At 47.3% G+C, this 19,375-nt stretch overlaps 2 protein-coding genes across 5 annotated transcripts in view; one reads left to right on the forward strand and one right to left on the reverse strand.

Annotated features, from left to right (window-relative positions):
- PANK4 (pantothenate kinase 4 (inactive)) overlaps positions 1 to 6,639 on the forward strand; it is a 20,712-nt gene extending 14,073 nt beyond the window's left edge. Inside the window, exons 12-19 of the mRNA XM_034068001.1 lie at positions 282 to 369; positions 1,224 to 1,375; positions 2,207 to 2,262; positions 2,809 to 2,858; positions 4,106 to 4,213; positions 4,650 to 4,750; positions 5,210 to 5,278; positions 6,114 to 6,639. Of these exons, the coding sequence (XP_033923892.1) occupies positions 282 to 369; positions 1,224 to 1,375; positions 2,207 to 2,262; positions 2,809 to 2,858; positions 4,106 to 4,213; positions 4,650 to 4,750; positions 5,210 to 5,278; positions 6,114 to 6,327 (838 nt within the window). The 3' untranslated portion in view covers positions 6,328 to 6,639. The remainder of the gene's footprint in view (positions 1 to 281; positions 370 to 1,223; positions 1,376 to 2,206; positions 2,263 to 2,808; positions 2,859 to 4,105; positions 4,214 to 4,649; positions 4,751 to 5,209; positions 5,279 to 6,113) is intronic.
- On the reverse strand, positions 6,385 to 17,361 carry LOC101869315 (probable glutamate receptor). Of its 4 annotated transcripts, XM_031044335.2 has the most exons (12): positions 17,235 to 17,309; positions 16,284 to 16,378; positions 15,234 to 15,344; positions 12,971 to 13,002; positions 12,411 to 12,470; positions 11,913 to 12,092; positions 11,124 to 11,350; positions 10,428 to 10,525; positions 9,861 to 10,078; positions 9,429 to 9,654; positions 8,776 to 9,023; positions 6,385 to 8,259 (listed from the first exon to the last, which is right to left on the reverse strand). In XM_031044335.2, the coding sequence occupies exons 3-12, from the start codon at positions 15,304 to 15,306 to the stop codon at positions 8,158 to 8,160; spliced, it is 1,464 nt and encodes a 487-aa protein (XP_030900195.1). In that variant the 5' UTR covers positions 15,307 to 15,344; positions 16,284 to 16,378; positions 17,235 to 17,309; the 3' UTR covers positions 6,385 to 8,157. The 4 variants fall into 4 exon arrangements, with proteins under 4 accessions (XP_030900195.1, XP_030900193.1, XP_005143708.1 ...); XM_031044333.2 differs by lacking the exon at positions 16,284 to 16,378 and having other exon boundaries at positions 17,235 to 17,361; XM_005143651.3 differs by lacking the exon at positions 16,284 to 16,378 and having other exon boundaries at positions 15,234 to 15,341; positions 17,235 to 17,315.
- Positions 17,362 to 19,375: the final 2,014 nt, after the last annotated feature.

Consider the following 19,375-nt stretch of genomic DNA (forward strand, 5'->3'; position numbering starts at 1 on the left):
TGGGTTTATATTTAAAATGTTACTATTTAATATTGCTGCCTGCTCATTGAACATGGCAGCATGTTAATGCAAGCATCCAGCTTTGCTCTGAACATCTTCCCTCTCTGTATTTAAGTAAACTGTACAGCAGATTTGCCACTTAGAGGCAGTGTTTAGCACGTGTGGAAAGTAAAGACTTTCAAGTGCTTGTGTGATGTGCAGAGACTTATGGAGGAAAGAGAAGAGTTTTCTTTCTGTACAAGTCATTGATCTCTTTTTTTCCCCTTCTCCCCCTTTAAAAGTGCGTATGGTACCTTAACAGTTAGAAGCCTTTTGGATACAAGGGAACACTGTTTAAACGAGTTCAATTTTCCGGATCCCTATTCAAAGGTAAGTTGTTCCTGCTTTACAGTGTGGACAACATCCGAATTCAAGACACTTTTTCCATACTCTGAAACTTTGTGTAAGTCATGGCTTGGGGAGGGGGCATCAGTAACTGGCTACCTTGCAACAGCTTTAATCAGTTGGTGGTTGTCACTGAGGAGAAGCAATGGTAGTGAGATCTAATGGTAATGGGATCTAATACCCTGGATGTGGGGAGGGTAGCACTAAGCATAAAAATTACCAGCTTCCATTGCCTGATACTTCTGAGAAGAGAATTGGTGTTGGCCCTGTTCTGATGAGTGTGTGATGTCTGTGTCAGCTACCAGTGTAACCAGCTCCTCCCTGAGGAGGTGTACCCATCAGTTTAGAACTGGGAAGCTGGGAAGATAACTGGCTGTGTAACCCTGATCCCACTGGAGGAAAAATTCAAGAGCTTCTTAACATCTGGGATGATGAAACTCTTGATGCAGAAATCAGAGAGATCTGCAGTGTTTGTGAACCAGGCAGTGCTGAGCCTGCTCGTGGTTATTACCTGGGTTTGATGGGTCATGGCACTGCAAAAGTCCCTTTGTGTCCCCACTCTCCAGTCCCCAACCTGCTCAAGATCTATTGCACCTGAACTTCTAAAGCAAAGTAATTCTTTGGCTGCAGATCATATCCTAGCACTAACAAAGCTTTTTGTTAGAATCCCAGGAAACTTTTTGTCTTGATACTAAGCATGCTGATAACTGTAACTTGTTGGTCCATTAGAGGCCATGAACGTAGAGGAGAATGCTTGAGCGTGGTCTTGGCACTGAGACAACCAGTGATGGGTAAGAAGTTCTTGTCTATAAATCCAGTGTTTCATGTCTTTCTTACAGATAAAGCAGAAAGAAAATGGCATAGCCTTAAAATGTTTCCACAGCGTAATCGAGTCTTTGGATTCATTAGACTGGGAGGAGAGGCAGTTTGCTCTGGTGAAAGGACTTCTTGCGGGGAATGTCTTTGACTGGGGAGCAAAAGCAGTCTCAGAGTAGGTGTTCAATGTTCCAGAATGTTTTAAAAGCACCCTTTCAGATTCAGAATATCCAATTGTTCCTTTTTCTGTAGAGAATTAAGTGCACCGATCTAATTGTAGCTTGTATTAAACCTGCATCAAGTGTTGGCTGTTTCTTTACAAGCGTTGTGAGAGGAATCTCAATTCTAGAACTTTCTTTCTGGGGGGGGGTTGCTGATAGTACAGATCTAAGAGCCTTTAAGGAAGGAACTGAGAGATACCGAGTTAAATGTCACTTAGGGCTGGATTTAAGGAACTTTGTGAGACTGAACTAACAAGCAGTGCCCACATGCTGTAATATTTGTACTGACAGCTTAGAACCAAGTCACCCCACTGTGGAAATCCTCCTCACCACCCACATGTCTGGGGCTACTTCACTATCAGTTCCTGGCAGTAACTTTGAAAACCTGTGTCTGGTTATTTTCATCCCTTTTAGTGCCACACAGGTACAACTTCAACAGCTCTTGGTAGTTCAGCCTTCAGGGGAGACTGTTTCACTGAGACTTTAGACCATGACTTCATTTTATGGTGGGCTGCAGACCAAAAGGTGTCTTTTGTGCCTGTAGTCTAGTGCTGCACACATCTGTGTGTTAGAGTTCTTATGCCAAAAGAAATCAGCTTCAGTCATATACATCTGAGCCTTTTGTTTTTAACCCAAGCACAAAGTATCCATTTCTCACTCACTGGACCTCTCTCCACTCCCCATTATAACCAGTCAGATTGCTGACCACCTGCTAAGGAAAGATTTGAGCTGTGTTTGAGATGAAGCTGCTTAACTGCGTACCCTTTATTTCCCCTCTGATACAGCGTTCTGGAATCTGAGCCACAGTTTGGATTTGAAGAAGCCAAGTCAAAACTACAAGGTAAAGGGAGATGTGTGGTGGTGGCTGGGACTGGATATTGTGTGCCCAGATTTAGTGTGGCAGTTCTGCTGCCCAGGTGGCAGGAAACCCTCAGCACTCACTGGGGTGACCTGAAGTACAGGCTGCAGAGTTTGAGTGGAACATTCCTGTCTGTGTTCCAAAGGATTTGCAATCTGAAAAGCTCTCCTTGAACTGAGGCCTGAGCTGCACAGATACTCAGAATGTCTTCGCTGTTTTCATAGCTGTTCTAACCTGCTCGAGGAGATAGTGTCCTGGGAGGCACAACACTGTCTATCTGGGATGAATCCTCACATAGCCAACCTGCCTGACTTCATTGCTTTGCTATGAAAGTTCCCTTTCAAGACTGCTCCAATTGGGCTCTTCCCTTAATTCAGAGCTCTGGAACTCCTTGTTTAACATACAGAACCCTGAGCTCAAATGCTTTAATGTTTAAACACCTGGGAAGAGCTACTTCCTGCTTTTCACAGCATACAGAATTGCTCTTTGCCTGAAAGCCACACTAACATGATCTTGTCTATGACACAGAGCGTCCCTGGCTACAAGATTCCTACAACCAGTGGCTGGAGCGACTGAAGGTATGACCCACAATCATTGCTAACCACGAGTCATTAAATACATTCATCAGAGACCCACCTTATTAATCTTGGGCTTTAACAGAAGTCTCTTCAGACAACTCAGAATGCATTATAGTAAACCAGTACCAGTAACTCAGCAACCATACCATAAAGAAAGGAATAAAAGGGATTAGTCTGTCACTTCATCACTTACCAAGTTTCTTAGCTGAATTCCTTCAGGATCTACATCATTTGGAACCCAGCTGCTCCCAGAGCTGTTCCACAGGAACCACGTTGTGCCCCTGCTTTATAAAGACATTTATTTCTATACATCTAGACCCATAACTTTGAACACTGGGCCCAAAGGTCATATTTGGCTTGTTACTCTGACTGAGTAGCCAGCCTAAAGCCAACAGTAATGTAGGAGCTTGCTGAAGGCAACTAACCAATTAGCAAAGCCCTTTCTGATCTCTATTGCTGCTTCGTTAGGGTTAATTGAAAAGCTTTTGTGTCTTTGTGTAAATCCCTGTGGGCAATGGGAGGCAAAGCTTTGCTGTGAGTAGGTCAAACTCCTTCTGTCTTAAACCAGAACCTGTGAGCTCATCCCCTATAACAAACAGTGACAACTGAGGAATGGCAGGCACTGTCCAGTGGTTTGTTACGAATTAGGCATTGTTCACCATGGAATTTTTACTGTTGGTGTGGACTGGAGGGAGCCGAGTTTAGAACAAATGAAAAGGTTAATGGAGGAGAGGGAATCTCTTTGCGTTTTAGGATGTCACTGCCCCCAGCAGCCCACCCTGCCCTTTCCTGGCAGAGGGAATCCTGTCACCCTGCAGCAGGATAGCTTAAAACAGCCACTGAGGTAGGTGCACCCCAATGACCACCACCCTCACACCAGCAGCTGCCCATGCTGCTGCTGCTGCTCCTCCTCCAGCCTCCAAGGATGCTCCTGTTCAGAACTGCTGTCTTTAATCAATTCCAGTGCAGGGTATATTAATGGAGTTTGAAGGGCCTCTCAGAGAAATCAAAGTTACTGCAGGCTGCTTTAAATTACTGTGCAAAGACACCATCAGGGAACTTAATTTCCCCTAAGGCTGAGGGTAGGTGGTGTTCTGATGAGTTGTGCTGCTGCTAGAGAACCAAAATGGCCAAGTGTGTGAGGCTATAAAATGTGGGGTCTTAAAGTGAGTAGCTGTAAATAACACAGTCTGTGCACGGAAATGAGCTGTGAACTCAATCCTGAATACGTTGGTTTTCTCTTTCAGGAGGGTCCCCCTCATAAATGTGCCTTAATTTTCGCAGATAACAGTGGAATAGACATAATTTTAGGAGTCTTTCCTTTTGTCAGAGAGCTCCTTTCTAGAGGGACAGAGGTAAGTGGGTTTCATTGTGAATTCACTGGGTAACAGAGCTTTGGTAACTGCTAACTATCCACCTGCAGTACTCTTGACCAGACTGGCTCCTGGCATCAAAACTGGGACTAATCCCAACCCCTGGAACTCCAAAGCCTCCAAGAAAGCTGGAGAGGGGCTTTGGGCAAGAGCCTGTAGGGAGAGGCCAAGGAGAATGGCTTTAACCTGCCAGAGGGGAGACTGAGATGAGCTCTTAGGGAGAAGCTGTTCCCTGTGAGGGTTGTAAGTCCCAGAATAGCAGTTAACTGAGGGAGAATGAGCTCTGGGCCTCCTGCCTTCCTCTTTGCATTTCCTCTTCTGTACAGTAAGTCAGGGCACGATGATTTAAACAGACAAGCAGCTCTGTCACCACACATGCACTGCATTAACACTGAACTCTTCTGGACCCTTACCTCAGGTTATACTGGCCTGTAACTCTGGCCCTGCCCTGAACGACGTCACCTACAGCGAATCCCTGATCGTGACTGAGCGGATAGCAGCAATGGATCCCATCATTCAGTAAGTACAATTCCCAGCCTTCTTTGTGTATTGTACAGTACAGAGAAGGTAAAAAGCAAGTTCCTTGTTACATATTCCCTGTGTTTATTGTGTCTGAAATCTGGAACCTGGAAGCAAGCCAAGGTGGGACTTGTACTTAGGTGAACAGATCAGATCTTTATTAACAACCCATAATTGTGTTTTTTTTTCTGTGTCTTCCCTGATGAGCACTCAAGCTGCTAAAACGTGAAGCTATGTGAGAAAGAACAGAGGCAAATACAGAGATGTCTCATACAGAGTAGGCCTGTGGAGGGTACGCAGCTGACCAAATAAGCCTTTTGTTGAAGGAAGCGTTGTGTTCCCTGCTGGAACCCTTGTGGGGAAAGAAGCCTTTGCAGAGCAGACTCAGACAGTTGTTGTCATTGGTTTAGTACCAGATTTCCATGACATTTAATGTTTTTGTCTTTGTCTTTCTTCAAGATCTGCCCTGAAGGAGGAGAAGCTGCTCTTGGTTCAGACGGGCTCGAGTTCTCCGTGCCTAGATCTCAGGTATGTTGGCAAAGTCCCCATCTGTTCTTTGTCTCCATCAGCTGCCCGAGACTTAGCACTGAAGGATCTCAGTCACCCTTCCTGATAGGAATCACCTCCACACAACCAGTATTGTTGCTTAGTCTGGATTTACAGTCTTGTGATACTGATCAGCCCTTCCTTGTTGTTGGGTATCTGCCTTATGGTGTGTTGAGCAGTGACACGCAGCCATGGTTGGGAGCAGCTGAGTTAAATCCTGCACATGACCAGGAAATCCCCTTGGGCACAGGTAGTGCTCCATGTTGTTAACCTGGTTATTCTCAATTCAGTTCTCTGGGGGAACAGAACTTTCCTGTGTGTTTCCTGGGAAATCCCAAGTGTGCTGGGGATGGAGCTTTAAAACTACGATTCAGTCTCATTGCCTTTAAGTGTTCCTGTTTATTGGCATCAGTAATTGCAGGTGAAAAGCCATATCACAGAATCACAGAATCCTGAGGGTTGGAAGGGACCTCGAAAGATCATCTCGTCCAACCCCCCTGCAAGAGCAGGGAAACCTAGAGTACATCACACAAGAACTTGTCCAGGCGGGCCTTGAATATCTCCAACGTAGGAGAGTCCACAACCCCCCTGGACAACCTGTTCCAGTGCTCTGTCACTCTTACAGTAAAGAAGTTCTTCCTGATGTTAACGTGGAACCTCCTATGCTCCAGTTTACACCCATTGCCCCTTGTCCTATCACTGGATATCACTGAAAAAAGCCATATCCCACCACATTTCATGTCCAGCGCCCTTAGAACCACCCATCTCTCACCTGTGGCACGTGTAAGGTCTGTTCCTAACCAGAGCTCTCTTTCAGCCGTCTGGACAAAGGCTTGGCTGTGCTGGTGCGGGAGCGCAAGACAGACCTGGTCATCATCGAGGGCATGGGCCGCGCCATCCACACCAACTACTACGCGGCTTTCAAGTGCGAGAGCCTCAAGCTGGCTGTGATCAAGAACTCGTGGCTCGCTGACCGCCTGGGGGGGAAGATCTTCAGCGTCATCTTTAAGTATGAAGTGCCGTGTCAATGATGGGGGCTGGCCCGCAGCGGCAGCAGCAGCACGGACTTGCACTAGTTTTACTCTAACTGTAAAGAATGTATTTTTATTACAACAGGGAAAAAGAGTTCATAGGAAATTCCGTATTTATATTGTGCTTTTGTGACTTAAAAAGCAACAATATGATTCACTCTATAGTATACACCCCCAAATATATATATGTATATCACTCATTGTTTATTTTGGTAAGTGTTTATTTTCATGCTGCAGTATTTGTGATGGAAAGACTTTATTTTTTTGTTCTGTGAGACATTCATATAGAAATATATTTAAATGTCAACGAAACCTTTTTTTATACATCTCTGCCTACTCTGCCAGCAAGGACATGGCACACACCAAGTAGTTCTGAAGAGATAAGTCAGTCTGACACTGTGTTACCCATGTCAGCTTTTAAACTTAGCTAAAGTGTTTTATGCTCTTTGCAGTTAAGTTGACTGAAGGACTGATCCACCTTCTAACCTAAGAAGCATCACTTATGCTATGTTTAAAACAGAGCTGTCCTGATCTGGGCTAACTGGACAGCACTGGTTTACCACCAGTTGGAAGAACCCGTAGCTCCTGTTGCTTTCCCTGTTTGTTCTTGTTACCAGTTGGGCTGGGAGGGGAATTCTGCAACTACATGAAATTACTCAGCCACAGTTTGATGAAGTTTAGTCTTACTAAGTTACCCTCAAAGTGAATGTGAAGTGCTCTGTTGAGGAGCACCCAGCTATCCTCCTCCTGTTGCAGGCACGTTAGGTTCTGTTGCCTTCAGTTATTTAATGCTGGGATGGGTAGGAGTTAGTCTGTTGGTTCCTGCAATGCAGTTAAAGCCATTCCCAAGTGACTGAATTTGCCTTCTTTCCTCGGGGCTGTGCAGAACCTAAATGGAGTAATTTAACCATGAACTTTGCATCAGCCATTCCAGCTCTGAATGGGAGAACTGTGTAATACACAGCTGAGCCAGCTGCTCCCTTTGAGTCCAAAGATTCTTCTTTGCAAGCAAGAGGCTAATGCCCAGTGCCCACAGCCTCACCCTTGCCTGGGGAACTTGTACTTCACTTGACCCATAACCAGGCTTCACACTCTGGTACTGCTGGATTTCAACCTTCAGTCTTCCTCAGTAGCTCTTGACCAGGTAAACTGTTAACCCTCTATGGCTCAGCAGTGAAACTGGTCCCTGATGGGAACCGGACAAGGACAAGTCCACATCTGGCATTTCTTATGTCCAGTAATTCCTCAGTTGTGTGGGTTCCCTCAGGGCACTGCAGGGGATTCAGTTAAGTCCCACCGTTGGGGGTTATGCCTCAGCTCTGTTATTCCTCATCAGAACCAATCTTCCCAGTGAGCAGCATCTGCTCAGAAGGGGGCAGTTTGTAACTGGCACATTTCAGCAGCAGCTCTTGATGAGAACAGGCAGCTAAGAGAGAGCTTTCCCTTTCCAAGGCTGTACCTCAGGCTGTCAGTAGTAAGCAGAGGCTCTGTATGAACTGTCCCAAGTCACTGACTCCTCCAGGTGTTCATGTACTTACACAGTGAACTTCTAAACTAAATACAGACCCACCGCTGCAGCCACCTCAGCTGTATCTCACATCGTTAAGCTCCCTGTTAAGTTACCCTCTATTCCTCATGGATTTAAATTCTTCCAAGTCACTTAATTTTCTTCTGCATCCAGCTCCACCAATCCAGAAGTGCTCTGTGTGTGTGTAATTAGAAAACTAACACCCTAGACCTGCAGAGAAACATCTTTCTACATTGATGTAGTTCGTATGAAATACACATGGTATGAACCTAACACAGGCCTGTTCCTTCAGGACAGAACTGTTAAGCATTGGCCCTCCCTGAAGTCTCCTGGCTCTGTCTCGTGTTTTTCTTTATGTGCAGACGAGTGCAGATTTCCTCTGTGAAAACAGCACAGCAAGATTTCTGGAAGACAAAAGGGAGGAAACACAGGGATGGGTGTTTCAGTGTCCTGGGAAAGGGTGCACAACCCGCCCCTGGAACAGGCAGGGAAGAGGGACGGACACTCAGATTCTAGTGCAGTTTCATTTACATGTGTTCTCCTGGTTGTCAAGTGACTTGAGAGGAGCCATACTTGAGAATAAACTTGTTACTGGTGATCTATTGTCCTCTGTACACACTGAGCACACCAGAATGCACTTGGGCTGCCAAGGAACCGAGCAGATGTTTCTACTTAGTATTTTGGCAGGGAGGGTATTGGTGGGAGGGTATTTTGTTATCGTTGCCCTGGCTATTATTTCCAGGCTAGAAATCTGTCACCCAGCCCAAGCCATGAAACCCCAGTTCTTTAAAGATACGATGTCTTCCCCTGTCACTGCACTGCTTTCCTCAGAAAAAGCAGGATCAGGCTGGTACCAAGCTTGTTCCTGCTAATCTGGTGGGATACAGGGAATGAGGGCAGGAGATAAACCCGTCACCCACCTTGGCATGCCCAGCAGCGCGTCTGCTCTTGTTGGAGAGCTCGGCCACGGCTGCAATCACACCCAGGGCCAGGCCAATGGCCAGGGTGAGGAAGAGCCCCCCCAGTGCCTGGGGCTGCAGAGGGCTCCACCGCTCACGGCTCCTGTGGAGGCAGCTGCTCTCCCACCACTTGTTGCGCAGGTAGTCCAGGTCCCCGGACTCACGCAGCTTGAGGACGGCCACAGAGAGCTGCTTTGTCCATGGGGATGCTGGAGGGGGGAGAATGAGAGAGTGAGGAGAGCCCGGGACAGCTCAGAGCACATCTGAGCAATCCTCTGCTATGCACCAAGAAACGCTGGGGTCTGAAGCAGGAGGCTGAGGGGATGAGGTGCCTGGCTTAAAACTAAAGGAGGGGAGATTCAAGTTGGATGTGGGGAAGAAATGGTTTACACTGAGGGTGCTCAAAGCCTGGCACAGGCTGCCCAGAGAGGTGGTGGCTCCCCCCTCCCTGGAGACATTCCAGGCCAGGCTGTATGTGGTTCTGAGCAACCTGCTCTAGTTGAAGATGTCCCTGCTCATTGCATGGGGCTGGATGAGCTGTGAAGGTCCCTTCCAACCCAAACCATTCCATGGTTCCAAGTGGAGAGGGGGGCAGGAGCAGGACACAGACTAACCCTGGGTGGTGGCAATGCCAAACCCTCTGGCTCCGATAACTTCAGGGGCCCTGATGAGGTTGCAGTGCCGGGCAGCAGCTAGGTCCTGGGAGATGGATTCCCCAATGAAGGCATAGTTGGACTCCATCACCCGCTGAACTGCCTCCTGGTAGGTCTTGACTAGAACGTGGTCTCGTCTCTTGTCCATGTACTCATAGATCATCTGATGGATGGGATTCTTGGAGTTCTGCAGCCCAAAAATCCAAGTGTCAACTGAAGTGCAAAACCATCACGTAAAATCTGCCCATATGTGCAGTGGTTGCAAAATAACTTGTTCGAGGCACACAAGGACAGCCCCTGCAGGCTTGTAAAGGAATGCACTATAAACACATGGTCCTTTACAGGCTTTTCTCCCTGAGAAAAGGTGGAGGAAGAGATGAACTAAACAGATACCTTGAAGAAGTAGAAGGTAGAGGAGCCCTCCAGTGTCCCAAACTCCAGCTTCCTTTGCTTCACAAGATCCTCAAAGGTCTGGATGGGGAGCTGCTCGCTGCCGGAGCTCAGCAGGGCGGTGAAGTTGGCAATGTAGGCAGCCAGCAGCGCGATGGTGAAGAGCCACCAGACGGCAGCAACGACCCGCACAGAGAGAGCCTTGGGCCGAGGGGTGACACCTGCATGACCGGGGCCGAGAAAACACATAAACAGAGACACAAAGAGCTTTAGACCATGAGCCTGAGTTCAAGGCTTCCCTCTGCATAAAGGCCAAAATGTTAAACTTGCCCTGCAGCTACTGACTGCATGAACCTGAGAAGAGCTGCGATGGCTGCTTTGACCTGCACCAGCCTGCCCAGCAGAGCTGGAGCAGTGTCAGCAGCCAAAAGCAACAACAAAACGCCTCTACAAAGCACCAGTGCAGTGGTTACCTTCACATTCCCCAGAGCAGCTACAGACACACCAGAGCTGGATATACAAACACCATACCCCCACCAGAGCCCCCCTGTTGCCTGTTCTCCAGCTCACCTTGCAGGGTAAGGGCTCCTGCTCCAAACCAGAGGCTGTTTAAGAAGGTGAAGTGGTTCTCTTCATTCTTTGGCTCATTCCATTCACAGGGGCTCAGCCTGTGGGAAAATGACAGGATAAAACAAGACATTCAGGGGAAAAATAGATCTAAACCATCCTGCAATGTGAGTGCAGCAGTGCAGATCAGACTGAAAATGCCGCTTCTATGCATGGCAGCTCCTCTTTCACCTGAGGAGGCCAGGGCTCCAGCAGTAGGGCTTTTGTTCAAGACTGCAGCTGCAGAGAGCATTAGTGCAGCCTAAGAAAGCAGGGGAAGCTGAATCTCTTGGGAAAGAGTGGAGGGGTGGCAGAGAGAATCTTCCATCACTCAATGCAGGACACAGTGCACAAAAATACAGGAGAGGGACCTGCCCATGGGAACATGGTCATAGTTCAAAGCAGACTCTGATAAGGGTGAGAAGGAAGAGCTGAAGTACAAAGCACACAGTGCTCTCAGCAACCCTAGGTAGGCCACATCCAGAGATCTTGTGCTCTTCATGCTGACATTACTTAAGCTTTGTTGGCCCTGGTTCTGGACCTGTACAGAAGGTTCCTCAAAGCAAAATACACCCAGGTGCTTCCTTTAAAACGGAGGTCTCTCCAGAGCTGAGAAAGGAGCTGACTTGACCAAAACCTGGGGAACAAATTCATTCGTACCTGGCAACAAGGAAGAGGCAGAAGCACGTCAGCATGTAGGCAAACAAGAGGCCGGTCCAGGTCTCCTTGCTGAAAGGAGCCAGGAAGTGGAAGAACGACATCTCCTGAGAGAGGGTTTCCTTGCGGAGCAGGATTCCAATGCCGGTCTGCAGGAATGGGGTGGTGAAGGAGACCACCTCTTCCCTCGCTGATGTGACTGTCAGCGGTGCCACTGCAATGTCTGCTTCCTGCGAGGTGGGGAGGAAACCAAGGGACCCTCAACCTGCCTGAAGATCCTGCAGGCAAGCAGAGACCTCCCCAGGCTGAGGCAGGGCTGCAGCTCCGGTCACTGCCCTAAGCCACAGACAGCTCTGACAAACAGGGCAGCTTTGCACTGATGGCTGCAGGCTGTGGGCTGGAATCTGGGCCTTCTGGTTTCCAGCCACAGCATCACAGACTGGCTGAGGCTCCAGTGTCTGAAGGGGTCAGGTTCAAGGCAAGTTTTCCTTTTACCTTTGTTTTGCTACGGAGCTGAGGTGTCTGTGCAGTCCCTCAGAGCTCCAAGAAACCCTGGGTGGCCTCTGAGACAAGCCCAGGAGCGCCTCTTTCTAACAGTGAGCTCCTGCTGTGGCCATCGCCTCCTTGTTCCTTGGTTTCCATACTCGTAGGCCAAACCCAACCATAGGTCTTGCTACTCATGAGTTCTACCCCCCAGTCAGGATGACCCCAAGCTGCTTGGTCCCTACGCAGATCCCGGAGCTGCTCTGCCCTCCTGGAGCCCACTTTGGAACACCACAGATGGAAAATTACCCGTCTCAGAACTTCACCGATCATCCCGGTCCAGTTCCCACCGGGAGCAACAGCTCCATACTGCCCATCGCCCACCACCTTCACCCTGTAGCGGAACCGGAGCATCGCAGCCAGAGCCTTCAGCAGGTCGATGCAGTATCCCTCCAGCTCCGCACTCCTCACCATGACGTAGGGATCTTCCTGCATGTTGGGGGAAAAACACAGAGTTCCAGGCTTCCAGAGCCTGCAGGGACCTTGGAACAGTCTCCCAGTGCCTAAAAGGGGCTACAGGAAACCTGGAGATGGGCTTTGAACAAGGGTCTGTAGGGACAGGCCAAGGGGAACGGCTTAAACCTGCTAGAGGGGAGACTGAGCTGAGCTCTTAGGCAGAAGCTCTTCCCTGTGAGGGTGCTGAGGCGCTGGCACAAAAATCCACTTGCAAACATATGGGTGGAAAGAAAAGGCAAAGCTTGACCCCAGCCACATCCCAGCCACCCCAGAGCTGTGCCACTGCCTCACCAGGATGGTCGTGACGGTCAGAGTCGGAAGAGCCGCTTCTGGTACCCTCGAGTCAATGCCCTGCAGATCAAGAAATGGAGCATGAATGAGGGGGTGTCAGGGGGATCTCCTGTGCTAAACCAGCTGTAAATCTGCCCTTGTGAGCTGCAGCAACCCCACCACTGTGGTTCCCCAACAGGAACTGAGCCATCACAACCATTTCCCTTCACTGCCTGTTGTCAGGATTCTTTGCCTGAATAAAAGTCACTTTAAACGTTGCCATGCAGCACACAGGGCACACGGGCTCCCAAAGAGATCAGTGCCTGTGGCAGACAAAACAGTCAGTGGCTGGAGGCAGCTTCTGCCCTGGGCATGGCTGAGTTTTGAATTCTGGACTAAAGGAAAGCAAAACCCCAGCATGGACACACACAGACTCAGACAGGGCCAGCACCAATCACAGAAATGTATTCAAAATGATAACTTCATGGATTAAAAGCATTGCACACTGTGACCACATCTATTTCTTGTCTGTTGCACACACACCTTCATTGGCAGCTCTGCTCCAGGGAGCTCAAACGTACCTGACTCAGAGCATCGTCATTCCTTGAGGTTCCTGAAAAACACAACAACATCATCAGCTTCTTGCAGGGCTTTTATTTACAGCTCCTCAAAAGTGACATTTCACACCCTCATTCGTACTGCACTTCAACAGCAGAATGACTGTCCTGGCCTCACCAGCTCATGGCTGCAGCAGTTCAGGTTTGTTCATTCACAGCACAGTGCTAGTGTGAAACAGGAGCAGGAACAGCCACAGCCAGATTCAGACTACGAAAGGTTCTGACTGTAACCCAGTGATGAAGGCTGTCACACACACACTGATTCTGCAGGATCAGCTGGCTTATTTCCTGACTGTCCTCCCCAGTGAGGTGAAAAGCCAGTTCTGCTGCTTCACACAATTGAGATTTCCCTCTAACTCCAGCAAACCCCCATCGATATCCCTAAGGAAAAGCCCTGCAAACAGCCCATCACTATTAAGTTCCAAGATATGGCGGGCTGCACCCATTAGGATACAAACTTTTCTCCACTATGTTCTGCTCTGTTCCCCCCTCAATTTCCAAGCACCTGACTTTCCATTCCTCTGAAAACTAAAGCCTCCAAAAGGGCCACGTCCAAAACCAGGAATCAACAGCAAGAGGGGCCAGGAAGCCTCTCTGGGGTTGCCTGCTCTCTGTGTCCCATCAAGGAATAGAGAGTGAGGGAAGTCCATAAAAATGACGGGGTTTAAGAGTGATGGGAGCCAGGAACAACTCTGTGAACAGCACAGAGTGGAGACCAAATGCCAAACCACTGTTGACCTTTTGGGTATTAATTCTCCTTCCTGTGCCTTTGTTTCCCATCTGTAAAACCAGGGTAATGATACTCCCCTCTTTAGTAAAAACACCAAGTGCTTTTACTGGGGTCAGTCTTGCTGCTGGGTTCTACTCTCTGCTCTGCTGTGTGACTTCCAACAACTCCTGTTAAATTATTTGATCCACAGCTTCTCTTTCCTTAATCCTCAGGAGAATCCCCCTGTTTCACCCCAGCTGCAAAAGAGCAAAACTACAGTGTCTGAGATGCAGAACTGACCCCACAGTTGTGTCAATGTACGACTCACTAATAGCCCAGGTTGCTTCTCCTAGAACACGCACAGCTTTGCTCCTGGGAATCAAAGAATTCACAGTGGAAAAGCCAAAAATCCCTCCAGATAACACCAAAAATTAAGAGCGTTTTCACTCTTTCAAGCAAAAGCTGTGAGGTTTTCATTAAATATAACAACATATTCATTCATTATGTATCATTCATCCTTTGGTTTTGCTGTTTTTGGCCTTGTGCTGAACTCTACATTATAGTGAAACAAAACCTGTTTTTTCCCTCTCCACTACAGTTCTCCATGGGAGCTGGAAATCTTCACAAAGGAGTTCTCTTGTCTCCCTTTAGAAACTCATTAAAGCCACTAAAAGCTTTTTGAGGCTTCTTTTTGAAGACCTGCTAGGGTCTTCTGGAAGAAAACAGCCTGTACTGAGGGCCTCAGCTCCCCCACAGTGGCACTGGATGCAGCTGTTCAAAGCCCCATTGTAAGAACTCCTGAAAGGACCATAAGTAACCAAGTCGCAGCACTCGCTCACAGCTCATGGCTGTGACACTTCAGAAGCCAAGTCCTCACTGGGAGATTCTATGAAAAACAGAAGACAAAGAAGAGGCTCATCCTTCCGCTCTTGTTCCCCACAGGCTGGTGGCTGCAGTGGCAAAAGTCAGCCTCATCCTTACCCCTTCTCCTCTGACATGCCCAGCCTTCCAATGGGAGCTGGCTGCTTGCTTAGCTTCCTGTGGAAAAGCTCGTAGCACTGTTAAGCACTGGCCACCTCACCGCAGTTTTCTACCCCACCCTCTCTCTAGGCTGGGAGCCTTGTCTTTGCATCCTTTGCCAGCATTTGTCTCCCTGCATACAGGTTGTGACCGTAAGAAACAGCTTTAACCACAGTGATGGTGTTCAAAGACACCTAGACACCCTTTTTCTAGGCTTTTTAACCTGCCCTCATCTCTGTCACCTGATTTACAGATACAGCAGCAAAGGCACTAAGCACACAATCACAAGCAGCAATAACAAGCTAGGCCCTGGTGATATCTTAATATCCAGTTCAAAAGCAAAATCCTATGCTGATAGGACCAGCAGAATAAGCTGCTGAAGAATAAGAAAATCAGGCAAAATAAGCACTAGCAGTTAAAGACTGAAAGTATTGACTCTGTAAAGAACAACAAACCCAGATGAGGATCCAGGCAGCGGGTTTGGACCATTATTCTCACCTGTCCGGCTTGACTCTCCCAGGAGCAGCATGGTTGTAATCACACAGAGAAGGAAGGAAAGACCTTTGTCCATTGTAACAGAAATATCTTCTGCCTAAAGGAAACTTCCTGCTGGAGGTGAAAGGCAAGAAGTTACAGCTGCGTTTAGAGATCCTCAATGCTGGGTTAAAATCAGTACATCCTGGATTTTCTGCAACTCATTCTGAAGGGTCCCAAGTCAAGCAAAGGCCTCCGGGTGAAAACAGAGTCACCTCTGAGCCCAGCCATACAAGTATTCAAGGAGAGTCTGCTGAGCAGCTTAGAGCAGCAGAAAGGATGTGACCATCCTGGAGAGTGGATTTATCACAGATGTTGGGCTGTGTCTCTGCTGGTCAGCTCTCCACAAAGGAGAGGTTTGCCACCATGAACCTGCAGGCTCTGGAGAGGGGCTGACATAGGTATGTGCCCTGAGAGGGGACACAAACCCATGGATGTGGGAAAGGAGGGGACACACATCCATGGGCTCCCGGAAGGAAGCAGCTGAAGAGCTCCTGAGAGCCAGGCCCTTGTGCTCTGGGAAATGGAAGATGCTCTCACAGAAATTTTAGAGTATGAAGAGGCATAATAAAAGAAATCTAGAGACAAGAGAAATTGCTTCTGAAGCCCTCTTCCATCTCAGCCTCCTGCCTGTAACTGAACAAGGGAAAGGGACAGGCAGAGGAGGGCAGAAACCAGCATATTTTCAGTTAACTTTTTTCAGTTCAAACTGCAATGAAATCCCTGCAGGGCTTGAAACAGTTGTACATTTGTTATTGTAAAACAGCAAGAGAACTACGAAAAACCATCAAGGCCAGGTTACAATAAGTCTTCAGCTGCAGCAATATTTTGGATTGTATGTGTTGTCATAGCATCAACCAAGGTTCAGGACACTGTTATCCCAGAAACAATAAAAAACATATTAAAAAATGAAAACTTACCTTTTAGGAGACTGTAGACAAAAAAAATCCTACACTACATACAGTGTTAGCTGCCTCTGTTGCTGCTCAGAAACATGGCTTCAGTTCATCTTACCTCATCTTGAATGCTTCCCCAAACCTGCCCTCCTGGAAAGCTCTTGGCACTACAGCTCAGGAGCTTCCTTCCCTCAGCTTCTCTACATTTTTCACCTAATGAGACGAGTGAATAAAATGAACACAGAAAATTCTTTCTGAGTTTAATTTAAACATTGTCTTTGCTGTGAAAAATACTTCAAATGGGAATGTTCTGATCCTTGCAAAAGCACCAAAGGAGGAGACTGACACTGGAGTTATGGATCAGTCTGCTTGTTTCCTGGTAGATTTCACCTGTGAATTACTACTACTTTCTCCATGCAGCTCAGTACAAACTACAAAATGAGCTTTATTACAAGTAGTCTGCTTCATAAAAAAGCTAATTAGAGCTGGTAATGTATTGCTTGCATCCCCTGAAAAGAGAGCGCTGTAACACACTGTTGCTGTCTGAAAGAACAAATACAGTGTAACTATGTGCAAAAATGAAAACCACAGACTTTTAGCAAAGGCTGATAAACTTCCCTGGCTCTGATTTATACTGAAGTCATTTAGGGACAACCAGAATCCCTTAGAATAAAGGGAGAGCGAAGGGTTTTAGTGCCTCCCAGTGTGTAAAGAGTTCCTGAGGTACTGTTTAGATTAATCACTGCAACATCCATTCACCATCCACCTGAGGAGATGCTACCAAGTTTCCTCAGGCTAGCTTTACAGCAAAACAAACTAAGGACTTAAACAGTTGCTTTGCTAGAATCAGCTCTCACTCCTCAGACGCTTTTCAGCCTGTGAACCAAAGAAGACACCATTACTCCTCAGCCAGTCTTCTGTCTGCAGTGCTGCCAGCAGGCATCAATATGAACACAGCAGTGGAAAAGGTGAACAGCCATGAGCTAGGAAGGAGACAGCCTGCTGCACACAGGCGTTGGTCCTTGCCATCTACAATAAGTGCAGTGACTGGAGGCAGTAGCTCACTTACAGCGGTTACTTTCTCCTCTCTCCTAGTCCGTTTCCTGATGGGGCACTGGAGCAGCGACTCGATGAGCAGGCATCAGGCAACTGCTGGGATGCTGCACTCACAGCCAACGCTGTTATAAGGAGAGAAGAGAGGGAGGAGCCAGGCTGAGGGGCTTCTGCAGAGCACGCAGGGGCCGCCACACACCCCCAGGGCACCTGGGGCTGGGAAAGAGGAGACTAAACCCAGCAAGAAGACAATGGTTGGAAGCAGTTTGGTGCAGTAGCTGAATGGTACACTGAGGCTCAGAAAATCCTTATTACTGCCCTGCTGGGTGGTCCTGTGAAAGTCTTCTCTCTTTACAATAGTGTCCTGTCAAGCTGTGCCCATCTCTTCTGTCTTTGGCTAGTGTGAGCTGCTCCAGATTTTCTCCACTTTGTGGCTCTCTCAGAAGATCAGCTGGGGACTCATGTATAACATCAAAAAAACCCCAAAACATTACATACATCTAGGATGTGCTCACAATGCCTGGACAGCTGAATGAAGGCCTGAGCTTTCAAGGTAAACCATTACATTCCTCTCTGGAGGACACACAGGCACAGGAATTAATTCCCTATCCCCTCCATCCTCCCATTTACTAGATTCACTTCAGAAGGGAGCTGAAGCACTACACTGCCAAGTGGCTGCTCTGCTGCGCCAGGTCAGTTATAAATACGCACATCAAGGCACTGTAACAACAAAGAAGTGCCTTCACAGGAATTCAGCAGAGTAAACTACTACAACTCATCCTGCAGGGCACTTGGAACATGTCCACACTTGAGGAAGAAACAACAATTTACTCCCTACTTGACTTTAAGATGATGAAAAACTGAAGATGGAAAATTCTCCATCAGCCTGCACATCCTGGCCTCCTTCCCTGAGCATTCCATATACGTGCCACTGAGGAAATCAATTATTAAATATCAACACAGCTTGCTCTGTGCAGTCAAAAACTGCTTACACTTCAATTCAAAAGGCTGCAGCTGGTGAAGCTGGCCCCTAACACAGTTCAAAGGCTTGCCTCATAGCTCACTGCAATTAAGGGGAGTCCTTAGATCACTTTTAGTGCACTTCAGACCCCAGATGGTGTAAATCACTCTTGCAATATAAATTATGGCGAGGTGCTAAGATCTTTTACAAATGATAATTACCTCCTCCCTATAGGACAAACCAGAAAAGGAATCCAGAAAGAACTCTTCACCTTGGATTCCTCTCGGAGGCTCTGACCTGCTCACAGGCTCATCTCCAGGTGCTGTCTTTGGTAGTCTGAAGGTGACTGCACAGTAGTGTGGGTATGAATTCCGTTCCTAGGAATAAACGGACACATCATTAACGGTCGTGTGTAGTGTAACAAAACCAGCTATAAAGGTAGCTGCTCTTAGTTCAGAAGCAGGAGGGCAAAATTCAACTGTACCCTACTAAGTTAAATCCAGACACTGCTTTTTAAAACCCTGAACAAAGATAAATGGTTGGAAGTGCTACAAGGCATTGCCTTCGGTGAGGTGCATTAATTTAACAAGTATCAATCAAAGATAATCTCATTGTTAAACTTGGTCTTTGAAAAGATACAAATAGGCCTTTTAAGCATGAACTTTCAGAAGCTGTCAAGTTGTGGGTGCTTTCCTCCTTTAAATATAAAAAAGCAGCAACTCCCTGCAGCTTTTCAGCCCCAAACCAAAGTATTACAGAATGACTTTTCATCCAGAGAATGCTAATGACATCTGCTTTGTGTTAAGACACAATGTGAGACTAATCTTGGCAGATTTACCTTTTTTCCTTCAGAAATGATTTTGTAGGCTTACTTCATGGCTCTGCTACACAAACCTCGAGGGCTTCTCATCCAAATTATGAAGTCAAACAATGAAGATCTGAGCCAGGATGGAAAACTGAGAGAATATTTTTAGACCAAACATAATGAAGACAACTAAAAAAGGTTTAATTGGAGAACTTAACCTCCCAAAGCCCCATCCCCATGTCATGATGATATCATTACCTATAGGTAGCCTTACATTTTGATACTTCAGAGGTTAACTGCTTGTGGCCAAGTGATACTAAAATTAGGAACCAAGAACTTCTTTCTAGCCCTGCAAGCCACAGGTAAGCTGAGGACCTTCCAGGAGTGAGCA

This window comes from Melopsittacus undulatus, chromosome 12, assembly GCF_012275295.1.
Source record: "Melopsittacus undulatus isolate bMelUnd1 chromosome 12, bMelUnd1.mat.Z, whole genome shotgun sequence".
Lineage (NCBI taxonomy): Eukaryota > Metazoa > Chordata > Aves > Psittaciformes > Psittaculidae > Melopsittacus > Melopsittacus undulatus.

Bases quoted from the DNA above. Each gene is read 5' to 3' on its own strand.
- LOC101869315 (XM_031044333.2), bottom strand. From the start codon at position 15,306: ATGGACAAAGGTCTTTCCTTCCTTCTCTGTGTGATTACAACCATGCTG. The intron at 12,471-12,970 runs GTACGTTTGAGC...CTTGATCTGCAG, and splicing joins ATGACGATGCTCTGAGTCAG to GGCATTGACTCGAGGGTACC. The intron at 10,526-11,123 runs GTACGAATGAAT...ATTTTCCCACAG, and splicing joins TGCCTCTTCCTTGTTGCCAG to GCTGAGCCCCTGTGAATGGA.